We start from the raw sequence: 21,548 nt of genomic DNA on the forward strand, positions 1-21,548 counted from the left end.
TCGCACAGGGCGATATATTCTGCTATTTCTCTCTTCATACTGACCCACCAAAACTTTTCTTTGAGGTCCTGATACATTTTGGTACTCCAGGGGTGAATAGAGTACTGGGTCTGATGAGCTTCTTGGAGTATCAACTCCTTCAACTCCTTGTTATCTGGTACACACAACCTGTTTCCCATCCAGATTGTTCCATGTTCATCTTCTAAAAAATCTCGAGCTTTACCAACTCGCATATTTTTCTTTAGCTCGGCTATCTCTGGATCATTTGTTTGGGATTAGCGAACTTGATCCACCAAAGTGGGCTGCGCTTCTAGGGCTGTCACAAAACCTTCTTCGACTAAACCCAAATTCAGTCGTTCAAACTCCTGTTGTAACTGCTCGCAAACTTTCGTTGATACCGCAGCATTGCAGTAATTCTTCCGGCTCAAAGCATCTGCAACTACATTTGCTTTGCCTGGGTGGTAATGGATACTTAAATCATAATCCTTGATCAATTCCAACCATCTTCGCTGGCGGAGGTTCAAATCCGGTTGTGTAAAGATATACTTTAAACTCTTATGATCCGTATACACTTCACACTCGTTACCAATTAAGTAGTGTCGCCAAATTTTTAGGGCATGAACTACAGCTGCTAGTTCCAAATCATTAGTCGGGTAGTTACCCTCATGTGGTCTCAACTGACGAGAGGCATAAGCAATCACCTTTCCTTCTTGCATTAGCACACATCCAAGTCCTGATCTGGAAGCATCACAGTAAACCTGGAAGTCTTTCATCTGATCCGGCAAAATCAACACGGGTGCCGAAACCAACCTTTGCTTGAGCTCTTCAAAACTCTTATCGCACTCTTTTGACCACTTGAACTTTTCTTCCTTTTTCAACAACTGTGTCATAGGCTTGGCTATCTTCGAGAAATTCTCAATGAACCGGCGGTAATAGCCCGCAAGTCCTAAGAAACTCCTGATTTGGGAAACCGTCTTAGGCGGGGTCCACTTTGTCACTGACTCCACATTACTAGGGTCTACTGCTACACCTTGCGCATTGATCCCATGGCCAAGGAACTTCACTTCCCGCAGCCAGAAATCACACTTGCTGAACTTGGCATACAACTGGTGTTCTCTTAGCTTCTCTAGCACAATCCGCAAATGCTGCTCGTGCTCTTCTTCTGACTTGGAGTAGATAAGAATGTCATCAATGAAGACAACCACAAACTTATCCAGGTATTCCATGAACACCTTATTCATGAGATTCATAAAGAATGCCGGGGCATTAGTAAGTCCAAACGACATTACCGTACATTCATACAAGCCATAGCGAGTAGTGAATGCCGTCTTGGGAATATCTTCTTCCCGAATTCTCAACTGGTGATACCCCGATCTCAAATTGATCTTAGAGAAAACTTTGGCTCCCTTCAACTGATCAAACAGATCATCAATCCTTGGCAGAGGGTACTTATTGTTGATAGTAACATCGTTCAAAGCACGATAGTCCACACACATTCTCTTAGTTTTGTCCTTCTTCTCAACAAAAATAACCGGGGCACCCTAAGGCGAGGTACTCGGTCGGATGTAACCTTTCTGAAGCTGTTCATCCACTTGCTTCTTCACTTCTGCCATCTCATTGGCGGCGATCCTGTAGGGTCTCTTATAGACCGGTGCGGTTCCTGGTACCAAGTCGATACGGAACTCGATCTCTCTTTCTGGCGGCATTGTTGTGAGATCATCTGGAAACACCTCCGGATACTCACAAACCACTTGTATGTCTTCCAACTTCTTCGGATCTTCGACTGTTTCCGAGGGTTGCTCTTCAGTTTCCATCTGATTCAAACAAGTCCTGATTGTCACTGTCTTTTGCGACTGATAAGTCACCACTTCACCTTCTTCACTGGTCAAGGTGATTGTACGCTTGGCACAATCAATCACTCCTTGATACTTGGTAAGCCAGTCCATTCCCAAAATGACATCTAGGTCTTTAGATTCGAGAAGGATGAGATTGGCTAGAAAGGGTGTCCCTTGGATTTCTATGGGCACATCAGGGCTATAAAGATCCGAAAACATACTATGCCCTGGAGTACTAACCCGCATCGGGTTTCTTAACTTTTCCCTTCTTAACCCAAGCATTCCCACAAACTTTCTTGAAATAAAAGAGTGTGTAGCACCAGAATCAAAAAGTACTGTAGCAGGTACGGAGTTGATAGGAAACGTACCCAGTATTACTTCTGGCGCAGCCTGTGCTTCTTCGGCGGTGACATGATTCACACGAGCTTGCACAAATCTCTGCCCGCTGCGCTTCGGCTTCGGGCACTTGTCGGCAAAATGACCTGGGTCGCCACAGTTGTAGCACACTCCCGGCTTTGCACCTGCATCCTTCCTGGCTGGAGGAGGTTGAGCTGGCGGGGGAAGAGCATTCTGTTGTCGGGGAGCTGGTGCTGGAAGAGCACGTTGAGGTGGAGCACGCTGGGACGAACCACTGGAGAAGTTGCTAGGGTTGTAGGGACGATGTTGGCGGACAATAAAGGTTGATTGCCCGTGTTGCTGATTCTGAGGATGGGGGCTGGTGTGGAACCGGGGCTTCTGAGGAGGCGACTGGTTAGACCTAAACTGGGAAGCCTTCTCTTCTTGTCCATCTGGAGGTGCTGGTCCTCCTGGCGGATGGCTTTATCCACTAGTTTTTCGAAGTCAGCATAGTCGCCCGAAAGCAACTGCTTCTTCAACTCATCCTCCAAACCTCCGAGGAATTTTTCTTGTCTTTCGGCGTTAGTGCGAACATCCTCAGGAGCGTATCGCGCTAGGCGATTGAACTCATGAAGGTACTCTGTCACTGTCTTGGTTCCTTGCTGCAGAGCGCGGAACTCACGCTTCTTCTGTGTGACTATCCCGTCGGGGATATGGGCCTTGCGGAAGTTAAGACAGAATTCCGCCCAAGTTACTTCCGTAGTGGCAGTGCGGGTAACCAGGAAATTATCCCACTAAGCAGAGGCGGGACCCATTAGTTGGTGCGCGGCGAAGGAGACTTTCTCTTGGTCAGTGCACTGCAGTAGGTTGAGTTTCTTCTCGATAGCATGGAGCCAGTCACTTGCCTCCATGAGGTTGGTAGTGCTTGAGAAGGTCGGGGGACGAACACGGAGAAACTCCGACAACTTGGACTGCACAGGGGGCGGTCCATGCTGTTGCTGGTTATTCTGATTCTGATTCAAAAGCTGCTGTAGCACTTGTTGGTGTTGCTGCTGCTGCTGTTGCATCTGCTGCATCATCCAAGAGAGCATCTGAGTCTGACTAGCAAGAATCTGGGCGAGCGACGGGTTCTCAGGTGGAGGCGGTGGGGGCGGTCCTCCGGTACTGGACTGGTCGGTGTCGCGGTTGCCGTGGCGGGTGTTCACCATCTGCAAGAGCGGGAGGGAACAGAAAGAGAAAGAAGAAAAAGAAACGACTAAGCAAACATGGGCTTTATTTAATTAGTGAACTGTAATTGTCTTGCTTAAGAAACACACTTAAAAACCACACAACTCCTGGCGGTACAACCATAACCCCACTACTGCTATGGTTCACCACTAGCCCCAAGCGAAGCAAACCTAACACACCAAAACTAGCACACAATGACTAAGAACAAAGCTAAGGGCGACGTCTAGGGCACGGAAGGAGAGCGACGATCGACGACAGGGGACGGATCTTCTTCCTCGTCTTCAGAGCGGCTCCTGGAGTTGCTGGGGAGACCACCTTCATCTTCACCAGAAGCGGACTCGCTGCTGCTAGAGACTGCGACGATCCTGTTGCGGTTCCTTACAGCGTTGAACGGGGAGACACCTTCCTCGGGCACTGGGGTCGGAGAGGTTGGCACCATCTGCATCAGGGGTCTTGGTTCATCCGGGGCACCGGGGTAGGACTGAACTCTTGGCGGCCCACGGGTTCGCTTCCTTGCCGTGGTGCGAAGCCTTGCACCACCGGGCTCTGGGAGTCCTTTGAGCCTGGCATTCTCCTTCTTCAACCGATCGATCTCATCCTGCAGGCGGACGATCTGAGTGAGCTTGGCGTCGTTCAAGGCCTTGGACGCTTCGTGGAGATCGTGATGCATCTGGTCGAGGCCCTGCAGCACCGTGCACATCCTACCGAAGGTAGGGTCTTGCTCACTTCGGGCAGACCGAAACCTACTGACCATGGAATTGGGTCCACGACCAGGGTGATACCGGTAAGCCGAGTGTCGAAACGTCAGGTCATGCCTGGCCCTGAGTGTTGTCATCAGACTGTAAGCAGCTTCTTGGCAGGCATGCTCATGCAAACCTCCAGCTCCTTCTGCTTCCAAGTTAGGAAGGAAACCGGGGATTCCATGCAGCTCCAATCTGACTCGGTGAGGAAACTCGCCTTCAAGAGGGTGAATCGTAGTGTACTCCGGCTCATAGGGGTATCCTGCCGTGAACGAGACTCTTGCCAACTCTGCCACGAATCCAGCCATTCCGTTTCCACGATGGTACAAGGGGTGGTCAGCCATCTAAAGAACACAAGGATTTGGAATCAATAGATGGAAAATTTTATTTCAAGATAAATAAATCATAAAAGAAACAAAGTAAATAAAGTTTTACCCGTAAATCGATTTACTCACACTTTTCAACCAAAGGGGTTTTATCTTTTTAAATGACTCACGCTTTTGAAAAACACTACCCCATTTTCAAAACACTCCAACTTTCGCAAACTATGCACAAACATGAAAAGCAGAGGGCTCTTAGGGTTTCCATTGGGCTGATCCTACGGTCAAAGGAGGCTCTGATACCAAACTACTGAACAACTCGGCACGATCCTCACTGTCACTATGAGTACTCCTTTTTGCAATGCAGGCACTTAGCTCCATACCTGACCTTCTTACCATTGACGGTCTTAAACAGCTTCTCGAAGTCATCCCAAACAGCAGAGGTACTCGGACGTGAGCGCTTCCCGTTGTTCCCTTCTGTAGGTGCAGGTGGATCATCAACAGCGTCCACGCTGATGGGATCATCAACACTATGACTGAACAACTCGGCACGATCCTCACTGTCACGCCCAGAAATTCCTCACACGAATTTCTGAACTTAATTGTGTATTAAATCCCTGTCCAGGACCAGCCAGGGTACACAAAAAGACAATATTGATTACATAACCATCGTTCTTAGAAACAACTGAAAATTACACTTATTCTAGCGGAAATGCAGCGGGAAGAAAAAGGTAGACTAGCTCCAGTGGGTACGGCTCCAGTCCACAGGCAACGCTTCGACGGCGGAACAGCTCACTCCTGAGAGGCACCTCCATCGGACTCGACTTCTTGCTCTAGGGTGGGAAAGTTAAGCAAGGCTGAGTACAAACCACCGTACTCAACAAGTAACACGGACAAGGGGGAAATAAATGATGCAGGGATTAACAAGGACAGGCTTAAGGTTAGTTGCAATAAAGCAGCAGTTCAACAAATAACAGAGATTATAAGAACGAAGATAATTAAATACAGTAAAGCATAAGTAAATAAACAGTTGTAAAATACCACAACACTGTCCAACGTTACACTACGTTGCAACAGGCCCAACCACTACTCAACGTTACACCACGTTGCAGTAGTCCCGAGTGATAACCAATTTACTCAAGTTATTAGAGGTTCACTAATCACAGTGAAGCTGGGAGCTCGCCCGTAACCGTGGGCACGGCTATTCGAATAGTTTATACTCTGATCAGAGGTGTACTACTGTACCCACAAGACACGACTCCACTACACTTGAACGTGCGCCGACATACCACCATGGTATACCGGAAAGGAGACCGTGATAGGACCCGTTACACAACCCTCCCTATTTAATCGTACCACACTTCAGGTTTCACCCCCTCCTTTACACCAAGTCGGGCAGTCCCCTCTTGTGCCTTGGTAGATCCGGAAGCAGCAGAGGCTTTCGTTACACCACGATTGCCCGTCCATACTCCATCACGCCTACCCTTGCCTGGGTACGTAAAATAGTTCGAAGTCGTGCTTCAAATCCCACCTTACCCATTTCGGCATGTGGTTAGCACTTAATTACTTCCAGGGTTTTCCGTGAACCGGTCCTTAATTACCATGGGTGCGACTCTCAAAACCATGCACCCACAGCCCACCATTATCAATATTTTAGTTGACATTAACCCGAACCGGGTAGTGAATCAATATCTCAGCTAAACAGAACTAAGCATGATTAAATGTGATCCCATGAGCTATTTGTTCTAAGCATGGCTAAGCATAACCTAGGCCTAACTCTAATCAAGTTACCCCAGGTCCAGCAATGAATGAAGTTGGATAAACAACGGCATAATAATAACGTTTACCCGAAAATAACATAAAGTAAATACCTTAATTAAAACAATGCATGTTTGAAATAATAAAGCGGGGAATTTGCAATAATGGGTTCAATATGATCAAGGATGAGTGTCACTTGCCTTGCTCTGACCCTTGGGGAACTTCAGCGACGATCTCGAAGTAAACCGGCTCTTCGGCGGGGTCCGAATCTAAGCGACAAAGCACAAAAATAAATAAAACAGGCACAAACTCTACTGAAACAGCAAAAGAGACTATTTTTAATGGATTCTTGACAATTTTATGAATTTAATGAAATCTGAATGGACCTAAACGGAGGCTAGATGAATTACTTATGAAGTTTAGAAGTTTTCTGGGTTTTTTAGCTAAACAGAAAAGTCCTAAATCAATTATTGCGCAATTAATAGGGCTGCTGACGTCAGCGAGGAGAGAGGAGGCTGACGGCTGACAGGTGGGGACCACCTGTCGGTGAGAGAGAGGGGGAGGGAGAGACTGACACGTGGGCCCGGGGAGGAGAGAGAGGAGAGAGGCGCGGTGGCGGCTGACGGGAGGGTCCCGCTCGTCAGCGAGAAGGGAACAGAGAGGAGGGGAGTAGAGCGCGCGGCTCGGGTGGACGGCGGCAGCCGGCGGGAGTGGCGGGCGACACGGCGGCGGCGGCGCGCGGCGACGGCGTGACGACGACGACCGGCGTTCGGCGACGGCGCGACGGCGACGACCGGCGTTCGGCGACGGCTCGACGGCGACGACGGCCGAGGCGGCGACACATGCGGCGCAACCCGACAGAGCAGCGGCGACGGCTGGCTCGGCGACGACTGGCGAGCGGCGAGCGCGGGCACGCGCGAGCGTAGGTGACAGCGGCTAGACGACGGCATCGCGAAGGCGACGACGACCGCAGCGGCCGGCGGCGAGGACGAGCTCCACACCCGTCCGGCGACGGCGTGCGGCTCGGCGGCGGTCGGCCGGGAAGGGGGAGAGAGAGGGGAGGAGGATGGGGACGCTCACCGACGGCGGCGAACGCGCGGACGGGTCGGCGAGATCGAGGCGAAGGTGGCGACGCGGGTAGGAACGGGAGATCGGCAACGGCGGCGGGGATCGACGGGCGACGGCGAGGCGACGAGGCGCTGCGGCGAAGAGGTCGGAGGAGCTGCGACGGGCGCGGGGTGTCCACCGACGACGACGAGAGCCAGGGGAAGGTTGGCGACACCGAGGCGGAGGCGATGACGCGGCTGGACGGCAACGACTAGCGAGCGGCGGCGAGATTGAGCGGCGGCGGCGAACGGCGACAGCGCGGCGGCGACTCGAGCGGAGGCGGAAAGTGGGCGACGGCGCGCGGCGGCTCGGGATTTAAAGGGTGGCGGCGCCGGCTAGGGCGGGCGGAGGTTGGAGACCGAGTCGGGGACGACGCGGTCTCGGCGGCGGCCGTTGCGGTGGCGACGGTTGTGGCGGCGGCACGGAGTCGGATTCGGCGCGGCGCGGCGCGGGCGCGCAGGCTGGCGAGGCTCAGTCGCTGACAGGTGGGCCCCACCTGTCAGTGGCGCAAGGGAGGAGGGAGGCGGCGCGGACTCGCGGCGCGAGCGCGGCGCGGCGAGCTGGGCCGAAGTAGTGGCCCAGGCGGGGGCGCGTGCGGGCAGAGGGAAGCGGCCGGTCGGCTGGGCCGGCCGAGAGGAAGTGGGCTGGCTCGGCTGGGCCGGCCCGGGAAGGAGAAAAAGAGAAAGAAAAAGGAAAAAAGAAAAGGGAGGGAGGAAAATTGGACTTCGGCCAAATTTGGGAAGGAAGGGAAAAAGAAAGGAAAAAGGAGGGAAAAAGGAAAACCCCACTTTTGCCGAGTTTTAAATTAATTTGTTTGGCCAAATTTTATACTTCTGCAATTTAAATTTAAATCCAGTTAGTCAATTTGCGAGCGTCGATTTAATTGAATTAATTTCTTTTAGAGGGATTTTTCCTGAGTTAATTAAGCCGATTGTTGTTTACGGATTTCTTTTACGATTTTAGGCTTAGGACAAAACTCCGGGTGTGACACTCACCCATGTCCTCGTCATCATCATCTCCAGCTAACCCGCACATCTGCCGCTCCTCGTTCATACCCACCGTCTCGTCGTCAGAGCTTGCCATCGTCACTCGCTAGTGACCTGGTTCCTCAACAGCTGCAAAACAAACAACATCGGGTCGCTGAGAAGTGAGAACCTAGAAACATCAGGGAGAAAAACAATCCTAGATCTAGGGTTAGGGTAGTACTTGTACCTTTGCAGCCGGAGCACCAGGGTCACCGGTGATGTCGACGAAGCACAGATCTAGCCCCCTGGTTCCTCAACGGATCTCGTCAACATTTGTAGAAAGACATAGCAAGAGTGAGAGAGAGACAGAGCAGAAAGAGAGAGAGACGAAGATGTCTTATGCAAGATCCAGAGCACCAGAGTTGCCAGAGTTCGGCGACGTCGACGACAATGGAGATGACGAGGTGGATGACAAGGAGAGGAGGAGGCTACATCGTCGGTGCGAGATCGAGATGATGGGTCTAGATGGCCGTGCCGTGTGCCAGTGCCGGCTCCCGACGGCTCAAGGCCACCGGCAAGCGAGAGAGCAGCAAGAGGAGGAGAGAAGCGGTGGGACCCTGTGAGAGAGGAGGAGAGGCGACCGCGACTCGACGAGATCCGGCGATCCGCGCCGCGAGAAGCTGCGAGAGAGAAGACGAGGGGCGGCGGCGCGGCCCGTCGGGTCGAGCGAGAAAGGCGAGGGCGAAGGGACTGAGATTTAGGGTTAGGGTTGGGGGTGGCCGGCCGCGCTGCGTGCCTATAAGGCTGCCCCTAACGGTCGATCCAACGGTCCTAAGCCGCGGGGAGGCCATCCAACGTATTGAAGCCGTGCCGACATCGGGTCGCTATCGGACCGATGACGGGCCGGCCCACTAAGCGTGCCGTGCCCATGCTAGTGCCGCGGGCCGAGAATGTGGCCCAGGCACGGGGCACGGCACTTGCACTATGGGCTTCGTGTCGGGCCGTTTTAGTGCCGTGCTTCTTCCTGTCGGGCTAGTGCCGGCCAACGTGCCTGGCCCATTTGGCCAACTATACTCGGAAGGTGCCTCAAGTTGCTTCTCTCTAACTCGAGTGCATGCGCTCGTGGAGTCGTGGAAGGTGCTGTGCCTGTGGCGTCATGGGCCGGAGCGCCGAGGCCTCTAGCTCCTCAAAAACACTCTAAGGGTATATACATTGCTCGGACGCATTATGGCTGCGTTCCGTTGGTAGGGCGGAGTGGGTTAGTTATCTAGCACATAAAAAATACTAATAGATTAATACATGATTAATTAATTATTAATTATTAACAAAATATAGAAATATATTAATTTAATTTTTTTAACAACTTTCATATAGAAAATTTTTACAAAAATACACCGTTTAGCAGTTCAGGAAGCGTGCGCGTGAAAAACGAGGGGAGTTAGATATCTTATACAAGCTACCGAGATATCTTATACAAGCTACCGAACGCAGCCTATGTGTCTCTAGCCCACCACGTCGGAGTCTGTTCGTCACATCAGTATAAATCGTGTCTGCACAGAGCTTCATGAAGCCTATAGAGAGCACCGGTACTCTTGCTTAGAAAGCAGCAGAGGGAGAAGAGAGACACAATGTGGCGAAGCTTGTTGGCGCCATATCTACTAAACTCCAGCCAGATCCGCGAAGCTCCGTCCCAGGGACGGCGCCTGGACATGGCGACCATCAAATCCGCCGTGGGGAAGGAGTTGTTGGGGTGCGTCGTCCCCGAGATTTGCCACCGCTAGCTTCACTACTCCTAACACGCCGCCGCCAAGATTCGTCGCCCCCGACGTGCTGCCGTCGAGCTTTGCCCCTGAGCTGCGCCGTCGTGATGCCATGAGAGGGAGTAGAGACCGAAGAGAGAGGTCTTCATAGAGACCAAGAGAGAGGGGAGAGAGGGGGAAGGAAAAGGAGTAAAGAAAGAGAAAAAAAATTTGTGGGACTCACTTGAAGTCAGAGAAGTACCCTATGTGTAGTTTCGTACTACGTAGAGTATCTGCTAAAGCAAAATTTTGCTCTCACGTACTTTATTTCTAGTATGGATGGTGAGACATGCATTTGTTCAGAATGATTTTTTGAATTTTGAATTTTATTTATTAAATATTTACAAATTTAATTTTGTATTTTAAAAAATCACAAAACTAACATCCTGCCGCCCTCTAGAGGACAGAAAGATGACGTGGCAAACGGCCACTCGGTCGCGAGCAACGGCCGGAAATGATGACACGACGGAGGGTGGCAAGGAATATGCTCTTGCCTCTTGCGAGAATTCGACCTCTGGTCTCCTAGATAGAAGAGTGGGACAGTGACCATTGAGCCAAGGTAATCCTTGTGATTAACCAATTACATACATTTACATATATGTATCAAACCGCAGTTCAATCAAAAAATTCTTAGTTCAATCACAAAATTGCTGGGCGACGCGACGAATTTGGCATTTAAGCCGGGCGAAAAGGGCCAAAATACAAAATTCGCCGTGTCACCATTTCTGGCCGTTGCTCGCGACCGAGTGGCCGTTTTCCACGTCACCTTTCCGCTCTCCTAGGGAAGGAGGTTAGTTTTATGATTTTTTGAAATACAAAATTAAATTTGTAAATTATTTAATAAACAAAATTCAAAAATTCAAAAAATTCGTCCGAATGCTATGTCCTGTCTAATTTTCGGTAATTGGGCCGTGATTGGATTGGGCTGGACTAGCCGGGCAGGTTGATACCCTAGGCCTTCTGATGCCCTTCTCGCGGAACCCATCGCCGCCTCCACGGCTTCGGAAGCGGCTCAAGTCAGTGGCCGGAGGTTCGCCGCGCCGCCGATACCTACCGCGCTGTGGCGGCGGGGCAGTGTGCCGGTGGCGGAGCGGGAGGGAATCCGGTCGCCGCACGAGCTTGTCCAGACAAGCCCGCCCCCTCCGCAACCCCGCCGTCTCCTCGCGGGTTCGCGCCGCTGCCCCATCCCGCGAGCAGCGGCCGCCGGCGTCCTGGTGCTTCCTTCCGCCGCATCCACTCCGGTGAGCGTTCCGCACGCACATCCTCTTCACTCGCTCCTTTCTCTTTGACTTAACCTTTAATACGAGTAACAGTAAGCTTCCAGATTTTTGATTTTTTTTCTTGCTGCTGCTTAGGTGATTGCCTCACTTCCTAAGTACTCTTAGGGACTAGGAGGTTAATCCACCCCTGCATTGGAGAACATCTGAGATGGCGGACGGGTCATTTCTTGATCGGATGGTGTCTCAACTTCGGTCAACATGCAGGTGAATTTGGAGTTATCTTTCTCTTTCTTCTGTATATGTAATTATTCAGCATGGCATGAATCTTCTATTCGGGAGAAATTAAACCATTTTTTGGACGTTATGGATGCCAGAACTTCGGGATATAGTAAGAAATGACCTACACAAGAAGTAGCAAGAATTATGACTGCCATTTAGGCAAGGGATAATTGCCTCATCACCATCTTTTTAGTTGGCTAATTATTTCAAATAACATGCTCCCATTGCGCCATCTCCTGAGTGCCTATTTTTTTCTTTAAAAAAAGTGAACATGACATCTTTGTTGAAGGATTTGGAACTAAAAGTCATACCATCCTTTTGATTATGCCTATGCTAATGGAGTGGGGCAGGTACTACACTGGATATCCCAAGGATTTAGGGCCATCGAGAATTATACCATTCACCTCAGAACGTCAATTTGTGCAGCTACTGCATGAAGGCCGTCCAGTAGTTGTTGCCTTTACTATCAAGTATACCTACCCTTCCTTTTTTTTCTTGATTATGAAGCACTGGCTGGAATATTTTGTCCTCATAATTGCTTCTGTAGGTGCACTTATACTCGTCACCTTGACAAAGTACTCGAGGAAGCTGCTGCTACATTTTATCCACACATAAAGTTTGTTCGTGTAAGCTACTTTGTTTACTTCTACAAACATTACATACCACTGAAGTATTGTTAGCTCACTGTTACTGTCCAAATTTAGTTTGAAAGGATGGCAAAGTAAATACTTAAATAACACTGAAGCAATGTTTTAAAGTCGTCCGATTAACTGCGATTAGTCAGATTAGTCATCCTTGTCGGTGCTAAGGTGACTTGATTCTAACCACGAATAGTCCAAAAGTTTCCTCATTAGTTGCGATTAGTCATGATTAGTACTGAGGTCACTAGACTTGACTTTCTGATTTGAAAACATTGCACTAAAGGCCTTGTAAGTATGAAGTATCCTCTGTAACCTCTGTAGATGTATACTGACTTAAAAAACCAATGGTGTTGAGAGACTTAAGATTATATTCTGTGGCATTCACTTGTGCAAGCCCTGTGCTTTGTCTTGTTACTAGCAAAATGGCTGTACATTGGTACAGAATTTTTAAAAAATCATATTGGCATTTTGCAAAGAAATCTAATTTTGAATTTTAGAGCGTGATTCTAGGAATAATTATAGGTTTATGCCTTCCAAGTTTTTACTCTCGTAAAGGAAGGTTCTAATTATTTTTAGCATGTAAGGCTGATCATGTTTGAGAGCTACATGGTATGTTCATGACTTCTAGTGTTCTACTGTATGATTAGTTTGGTGAGGGGATGGACAGTGGTCCCACACCCCCACATGTCAGAATTTTGGGGAATTGGTGGTGGGGTGGTAGCAGATTCACCACCTCACCACCACCACTACTCCCTTTTAAAGGAGTAAAGATATATTTCTGATTCCCCTTTCTATCTAATTTACAACGCAAGCAGTTTGGTGGAGTGTCTAGACGTTTGATTGGAGTGAACTTCTATATAATTCTGATAGTTTTTATGAATAAAAATATGCTTGATCAATAAAAAAATGCAACATATTCCCTAGAAATCTGGAAATAATCCTGTTCCATGAGGTTTATATCATTTGTCAAATCATTCCACCAATTTTTGCTTTCCTGTTTACCTTGGATGCATTTGCATTTATCTAATATACTGTTCATAAAGTTAAATCATGCTGTTTATCATGTTTATTTACCATTCCATGGTGCTACTGTTGTCACCTGTTTCTTTTCCCTTCTGCCTAGCAAGTATACACTGAATATTTTTTCTTTGCTCAGGTTGAATGCCCAAAGTATCCTGGATTTTGCCTAACAAGGCAAAAGAACGAGTATCCATTTATTGAAGTATTTTACAACCCAGAACAGGTTATAATTTGTATAATTCACATTATATGGGTTGCACACTCCATTTTTGTTGTTTCAAACAATATATTTCTTGTTGATACGCTTGTTTTCATTTTATTAATTTCTGCTGGTCATCATACAGTGAATCATCATGTTTTCTTCTTTCTTGGCTGTGGCGGTTAAAGCAATGATGTCTCACTAAACCCTTGAGAAATGACTAAAAAAAGAATCATTTTCTTCTGAGTGGAGAAAATTTTGTTAAAAATTATTCTTGTTTTGGAATATAAATATCAGCAATTTTGATAGGAATCTGGACCTTCTGTGATTTATTTTTTACTTGTTGGATCTTTATTGTACCTTTTTATTAGAGCATCTTTATTTTACTCGAGGCATCCACTCTTCTTGTTTCTGAAAGTTCAGTGAACAGGGACTTAATCTAGTATCCCTCTATTTTACTTGAGGAGTTGAGGTATCTGGTATATCTATATTACAAAGTAGCAGTAGATACAACCTCGTATGGCTAAATCAATTTGTAGTTTGTTCTTTGATCTTTTAGTATATCAGAATCATTTCCTAATTTTGACCTGATTAGCTGTGTATACTCTTCTAACTTGACTTTGCTCTTTTATACCCCAGGCATATCATATAATTAGTTTATACACTTTTTTTGTATCCCAATGATGAATTTTGTTCTATTTAGCTGTCTTGCTAGTTGTGCATGGATAATTTTTGAGATTTGGTCATTGTAATTACCTGCTGTTCCCTTTCCCAGGCAGCTAGCCAAGGAAAGGGAGTGGACCCCAATGTCACAAAGTACTCTGTGAAAGTTCAACCTGTAAGTAAACTCGAAACATATGGTAGTTAAGTCCTTCAAATTTTAAGTTTCCTGTATGAATGGTTTACTTGGAGAAAAGAAGAAAACACTTGTCAGTCTGATGCTTGACTAGTTGGTTGACCTTTTTCAGTTGAACTGATGTCATGGTTTATACTTTCTGCAGTTCAACTATGACCAGAGTGTTTATGGATTCCGGGAATATTTTAAGAAGCATGGGTTCAAGTATTTTGAAACAAAATAGACCAACTATTAAAATCCATCGTGATGAAATATGCACAGTAAGTTAACATCCATACTATCTTTGAGGATGAGTTGATTATAGCTGAATGTACATGAATGCTTGTTCAGCGTGTACTGGAACAGTCCTGTCCAAAGCTTGCCCATACGTGGCCTTGCCTTCTAATCCTTTCTGATCGGTTCTCAACGAAATATAGGCACACAGCTAGGTACCCAGTGTGCTATGACTGGATAGATTTTATTATGCTACATGCATTTTTTTGTAATCGCAGTGCAATTCAGATTCAGTTCTATATTTAATGGCTTAGTAAGCCTGAACCCTCCGCATCCCTTGTGTTGTAGAGTGCAAGGTAGCGGCTGAAGTCTATTACCATTCACGCAAGACGCAACAAGGCCACGTGTTTCTAGTATCTGATTTTTTTTTTCATAATTTAGCCCTTTTTGAAAAAAATTATGAACAGACTTGGAAAACATATTCTGGAAATGGACCCGAAAGTTGGAGCCACTTAACCTGACGTCCAAGGTGTACATCTTAACGCCATGTCAGGTGGCGCTGAGCTCATGTTGACCAGTCAGCCGTTCTCTGTCACGCCGACCGTTGGCAATGGGGCTGGCGCCCACTTTCCCCTCCCCCCACCTCTCCCTTTCCTCACTTCTTTCTCTCTTTCTGTTCTTTCCTCAGACCGAGTGTGCTTTCTCCCTTGTCTCACCAATCTCTCAAATCCACTCTAAATAGAGTTGTTTTGCATCGTTTGTTTTGGTTAAATCGTAAGGTAAGTTGTCCTATTCCCTCATTTTTTTCCTGAATTTGTTGGCTATATTTGTATATGAGTGGAAGATTGTAGAATTGAACACATGGCTGGTTTTCAAAATTGTAGTGTGAATTGTTCATTTGTTTTGGTGGGATTTGACAATGTGATGGATAAACTATTATGTAGGTGCTATTTTTAAATTTATATCGATTTTTTTTGTTTGTTTGTGTATGGATGGATGAATGTTGAGTGGTGCATGTGTAGCTCATTTGTTTTGGTGTGCACCTAGAATACTCTCTTACTAGCAGCTTCGGGACCGACTTCTTTTGCCTGCTTCGTCCTAGCCAACTTTCTTGCCCGGTCTTCCTCGCGCATTTCCTTCTCTGTGAGTTCTTTTCCATTCCTGCTCTGCTTTCTCCCTAGCTTCAGTTGCCATGCAACGCTCCATACGTTCTTGTTCTCATTGGCGCCATGTAGCGACCATACCCGCATCAAATGAAGGCATCTACTTGTCAATCTACTCCACAGTCACACAGAGGAGGTGGTGACTCCTGTGCCTACATTTTATATTTGTTATTCATAATCCACTACCAACTATACAGTACTGAACTATACAGTACTGAACAAGACGACATCGGAAAAAAAAACATTTACCTCCACCAGTCTTTGGACTGTATGCGTAGATCCGGCACATCCAATACCTTTGATTATATGTGTCATAATCATGACTTATTCGAAAACAACATTCATCACCACGCCACCACATTCGTGTACGGTTCACTATAGATAAACTAATTTATCATAAATAAATTCAGCACTTTATCACATCCATCCATTGCTACATACACAATAAAATTTTGGAAAAAAATGAAAATACAACAAAAATAGTAAAATTTTCCTCTCATGCTTAAACACCATCAAAACAATTAACTAATTCACACTAAGATAATGACAACTAGTGGGAGGGGAAAGTGGGTACCGGTCCCATTGACAGGGGTTGGCGCCACGTAGCATGATGCCCCCCTCGGCACGTCGGCGCTAGCGTGACTGGCGGCTGACCGGTCAACATGAGCTCAGCATTACTTGACGTGATGTCTAGAGATGTACACCTTGAACGCTGTATTCGGTGGAATATGTTTCTAGAATGGTCCATTCGTTTTTTTAAAAAGGCTAAATTATGAGAAATTCAGTTCTATTATTACATTTGCCCACCCCATACTGCAATTTCATCATTTTTTAATTTAAAATGCGGTCAAATATTTTGCAAATTGGGGACTAGCTAATACATACACGACTATTTTGGCCGGATGGCATGAAATTTTTTTTGTTAATTCTCATGAAATCAATGTAAAAATTGTGTATGCTTGGCGGCTTAAATTAGTCATGACTTGAAGTCGATCTTGAGCATCTGCATGTCCATTCATGGGAACACAGAAACGACAAGACGAACCACTAAACATACTGGCCCAAAATAGTGAAACCAAACAATAGCTTAGAGCATCCCTAAGAGGTCTAAAATTGATCTCTAAACCTGAATTTTACGAATTAGGCTAGAAAACTTATCTTTAATAGGTTCCTAAGTCTAATCTTAATTAAAGGTGGCAATGGTTATATATCCATTGGAAATCTGTGCCTCGTACCCACCTCCACGTAATCAAAACCTATACACTGGAGTATCTATTTGTATTGATGGATATAATTTTCTCATATCCATATACACGTGAAAAAAATTTACTCTTAGGTAACCCATACCTAATTATTACCCATAAGTACAATAAAAGTAACGATACATGGTCAATATCTGACTCGTAAATTTAACAGTAAATCATAAGCATGATCAGAAAATAGTGAATAACTAGCAGTGCATCAATGCATCATCGTAGCATTACATTTAACAACACTTGTAGTCTTGTACTCCATTTTAGCTATAACCTATGAGTACAACAAAAGTAGGTGGTCAATAGTTTACCACATAATCATAAATTATTAAAGTTGCCTATGGAGCCTGGCTGTGGCGGCGATGTCAGGCTCATGCAGTGGAGTGGCTGCGTAGTATGGTTTTCCAGGTAGTGAGAGATTTAGAAACAAACCAACGGGCAATTGGGCTTGTTTTTAGATGTGCTATTTTTTTTTTTGTTGAGCCTAGTTTTTGATAGGCCACGACTAGAATTTATTATTTATTTATTTATAATGGATATCTATTGGGTTATGAGTATAGATATTATATACCCATATCCATAATACCCAATAACCCATCGAGAACAAAATTTTATAATTAAAATATCCATGGATACAAAACTTCGTCAAGGTATTTGATTTACCGAGTTGGGTGCGGTTTTTTATGCAGGCAATTTGTTTCGGCGGAATTGTCTGACTGATTTTTGGACAGAACAAACATTTGAAACATGTATATGGATATCCTATTTTGAAAAGAAAATACGAATTACAACGTTCCCGTTGTCTATTTTCCAGAAAAAAAAAGCAAGGCAGTGTGAAATGAGAGATCATAACCAGACGGCACCAAAATTTGTAGTAAATGGATGCAAAGAAGTGAAGAACCCCTGAATTAACCATTACAAATCGAATTCAACAACAGAACTAATTAAACCAGTCATAAGCTAGCTCTGATTGGTATAGATGTACTTATTTATTATCTACTCTGCTTGCCATGGAAGAGCGGTGCTCCACCGTTACCCCTGCCGAGTGCATGTGGATGTGCATGCCTCGCCGCAGTGCCGCCGCTCGTCGCCGGAGGGACCATCCGGAAACCTGCCGCCACCGCCGCGGCGTACTGCGGCGGCACGCCGATCGGTACTGCAGGCGGTGGCGGCGCCGGCGGCGCTCTGCCACCGCCGCCGCCTGCCTGCCATCCCGCCGCAGCAGCCGTCGGCTTCACGGGAGCGCGCAGCTTGATCTCGAACACGTCGTCGTCCTCGTCGACGTCGTGGACAGTGGCGCGTGAGCTCGCCAGGGGCCTCATGACCGCCGCCGGCCGCTGCGCCGCCGTCGTCACGGCGAAGCCCTTCTCCGCCGCGTCGGCGGCAGCAGCGCCGCGGCCGCTTTCACGCTTCCGCTCTCCGCTGGATGGTCTCCGGCCGCACAGCCGGCCGGCGATGCACGCGGAGACGGCGAGGAAGGAGATGACGGCGAGCACGACGAGGACCGGGCCGAACGATCCTCTGCCGTCGACGTCCTCTCCCGCCGCCGGCCGCCTGCCGGCGCGCCCGACGGTGCCGGAGTACGGGTAGCCGCCACCACCGTGCAGCGGCATCGGCCGAGTCAGATCAGTCGCCATGCATACGTGCAAAATGGAAGAGCAGCTGATCGATCTTTGGATGTGCAACAATATGCATGGGTTTTTATGCAGATCAAAGCTAGAAAGGGCAAAAATTAAAGTTGGTGGCGTGTGATCCACCCAGCTCGTCGGTCTCTGAGCATCTTTGAACACTCCGGGACTCGAGAAAGGGCACTCTTTGATGAAGGATCTGATCTAGCTGCAGTGGCAGCAGTACTCTTGTGGTCGATCTTTACGAATACCCGATTTATTTAATTAAGTAATTGACTAGCTACAGCATGCACTACTTATGCTAAAGAAACACTTGCTACAGCTCTAACATGTACTCCGGCTCACAATAGTCGTCGTTCTTCAGTAGAGATTCCTTAATTAAGGCTTTAAAAGAAATCTTCATAGTGTTTTTTATTAAGTAACATATGGTTGTGAGTAGGAGACTTATTTTTGAATGGGAGACGACTTATGAGACGAGCAACACTTCAAAGTGATAATTTTTTTGGGATAAATTTTGAGTCAGAACTAATATACTCTGGGACGCAGGGAGTACTTAGGTTTCACAGCCTTCTTCCTTGTAGGAACCATGCATTTCAGAGCTACTACTCTTTTCAACCGAACTAAATATATTATAAACATATATCAAATGATAAGTTTGATGGAACCAATTTAAAGTTGTACATGTTAGTTTATTTTATATAGGAATATTTTGGCCGCGTTCGTTGGAGAGCCCATAAGTTAATTTATCTTGGCGCGGAAAATGTAGTAATAGATTTAGTAAATAATTAACTAATTATTAATTATTAAAAATATATAATAAATTAATATGATTTTTTAAAACAACTTTTCTATAGAAAATTTTTACAAAAAATACACTATTTAGCAGTTCGGTAAGCGTGTGTGTGAAAAACGACGAGGATAAGTTAACTTAGTGGGGAGCTGAACACGGCCTTTATGGTACACCAAAACTATTCTGAACTATCTATCAAAGGTTGATCTAGGGGACAATATTCATCTTACCCCATAGGAGGTAAGATGTCATTTATTATCGTTTAAGGTCAATTAATATGAATCAATATATTAGAATATGGAAACGATCAATTTTCCTTGCAGTAATATAAAACAGTATAATTTTATTAAGTTTTCTACTAAATTTCAAATTTTAGATGAAAATTACTACAAACATATTAAATGAGTGTGTTTTTACTTTCATTTTTTAGTGGAAGTTTTTAAATGATTTCAAAGTTTTCAGTCATTTCTAAATTTTGCTTACTTATAGCAGTTTCAAACACATAAATACAATCTTTTTTCATGCTCAATAACCTTTACATTCAATATCTCAAAGTTCCACCCAATTTGTTAAGCTTTGGTGCATATTTGGGTGAACTTTTATTCTTTGATATAGGTATACAACATGGCCAAGTTTTTTGGAAGGGTAATTATGTGGATAATTAATTAACATGTCTTTTCTTGGAGGTTAATTATATGGATAATTAATTAACATATCGCTCTATCGATAGATAGAAAGAGTAAATCTTTTTATACTATAATAATCAACGTTGACGATCTTTGATCGATCTTACCTCTGGAGATGTAAGGTGGAGTAATGTAAAAGAGCTGATATACATAAACTTGGCCATACCTTTTGACTTAAGATAACCTTGAATTAATTTATAATATGAAACGGAGGTCGTACAGTGAAACTACTGAACTAGTAGTACATTATTATTGCCCCGACCGGTAATCAAGTGAGATCAGCACTGTTTTGCTTTTGCTTTTGGGAGTTGGATGGATCCACAGGAATATGTAAGGGGTCGCGTAAGGCAGCATGCACCAGCCGGCGTCAATGGATTTGCGTTCTTGCTCTCCTATAATTCGCTACCTAGCTTTGCTTTAATTTTAATTCGCCTATCTCTTTTTTCACGTCCGGTTTGCATCCATGGACCCAACAGGGCACTTCGTGTTCTCCTCGGGTCGGTGTTGTAACTTGTACGCGAACGATCCTGGACGAACAGGCCGAGTCCACATACACGGCAGCTTGCAAAACTGATTTACAAAACCATATCTTGTCTTTCCTGAGCCTCCTTGATTTTGAGACCATGTGCACCTAGGGCACTTTCGCCTTTGAGGCATATGTGCCCAAAAAAAGTTCACTAGAGGTCACTCAATTTAACGTCGAGTACGTCTGAGGTTAATTTGTACACCTAAACTTGCTTAAACCATTCAAAAAAAAGTCGCTCGGTAGTATTGACTAATTTTTTTGTCCGATTTTACTAACACCATAGTGGGCCCTATATATTAGTGTTTTTCTTTTTATTCTATTTCCTTCTTTTCTTTTTTTCTTCTCTCCCATGCTCTCGTCTCTCTCCTTTCTCTCTTCTCTCCTACGCTTGGAGGGGAGCGATGACAGGCTGGAGGTGGTGGTCGGGTGGGTTGGCGGCATGCAACGGACACCCACGCGGCACTCGCTCGCAGCTCAAGGCTGCCGACCACCACCTCCCTCCCTAGCTCGTCACCTGCCATCTGCGCCCCACCCACCGGTCGCCGTCTCCCGCCCCTAGTTAGCAGCCACAATCGCACGCCATCCGCGCCTCACCGTCGGTCGTAGCCTCCTGCCCATCGCCCACGCCACCGGCCGCCGCCTGCGCCTTCTCCCGCCTATCGTCTGCGCCCCTCTCGCCCACCATGTTCTGCACCCTAGCCTGCTGCTCGTTGCCACCCACACATCCCCTTCCGCTATCCGTCGCCACCCGCACAGATGAAATCCTTGATAAGTTTAAAGATGTACCTGAACGTGTGGCCGAGGAAATGAGAGACACGTCAAAGGTTGTAGTTTACGAAGCCTTCGCTATAGTGAAGTTTTCCCCAAGTAGACTTCTCAGTCACCGTTCAATGATTTGCGATCGATTGCGACTCGAAGAAGATGTTGGCACTTATGGAGGCGGCAAAACCCGGCGATGACTCCATAGTTCAGACACTTGACCTATAG

General features: G+C 46.3%; 1 protein-coding gene across 2 annotated transcripts; it reads left to right on the forward strand.

Annotated features, from left to right (window-relative positions):
• Positions 1 to 11,076: 11,076 nt before the first annotated feature.
• On the forward strand, positions 11,077 to 15,456 carry LOC102722500. 2 transcript variants are annotated; one of them, XM_006656029.2, is made up of 8 exons: positions 11,077 to 11,328; positions 11,443 to 11,571; positions 11,937 to 12,056; positions 12,134 to 12,212; positions 13,384 to 13,470; positions 14,222 to 14,284; positions 14,448 to 14,562; positions 14,864 to 15,456. In XM_006656029.2, exons 2-7 carry the CDS (start codon positions 11,516 to 11,518, stop codon positions 14,523 to 14,525), a joined length of 483 nt encoding a protein of 160 aa, XP_006656092.1. In that variant the 5' UTR covers positions 11,077 to 11,328; positions 11,443 to 11,515; the 3' UTR covers positions 14,526 to 14,562; positions 14,864 to 15,456. The 2 variants fall into 2 exon arrangements, with proteins under 2 accessions (XP_006656092.1, XP_006656091.1); XM_006656028.2 differs by lacking the exon at positions 14,864 to 15,456 and having other exon boundaries at positions 14,448 to 14,844.
• The last annotated feature ends 6,092 nt before the right edge of the window (positions 15,457 to 21,548 follow it).

The sequence above is a fragment of the Oryza brachyantha genome, chromosome 6, assembly GCF_000231095.2.
Source record: "Oryza brachyantha chromosome 6, ObraRS2, whole genome shotgun sequence".
Lineage (NCBI taxonomy): Eukaryota > Viridiplantae > Streptophyta > Magnoliopsida > Poales > Poaceae > Oryza > Oryza brachyantha.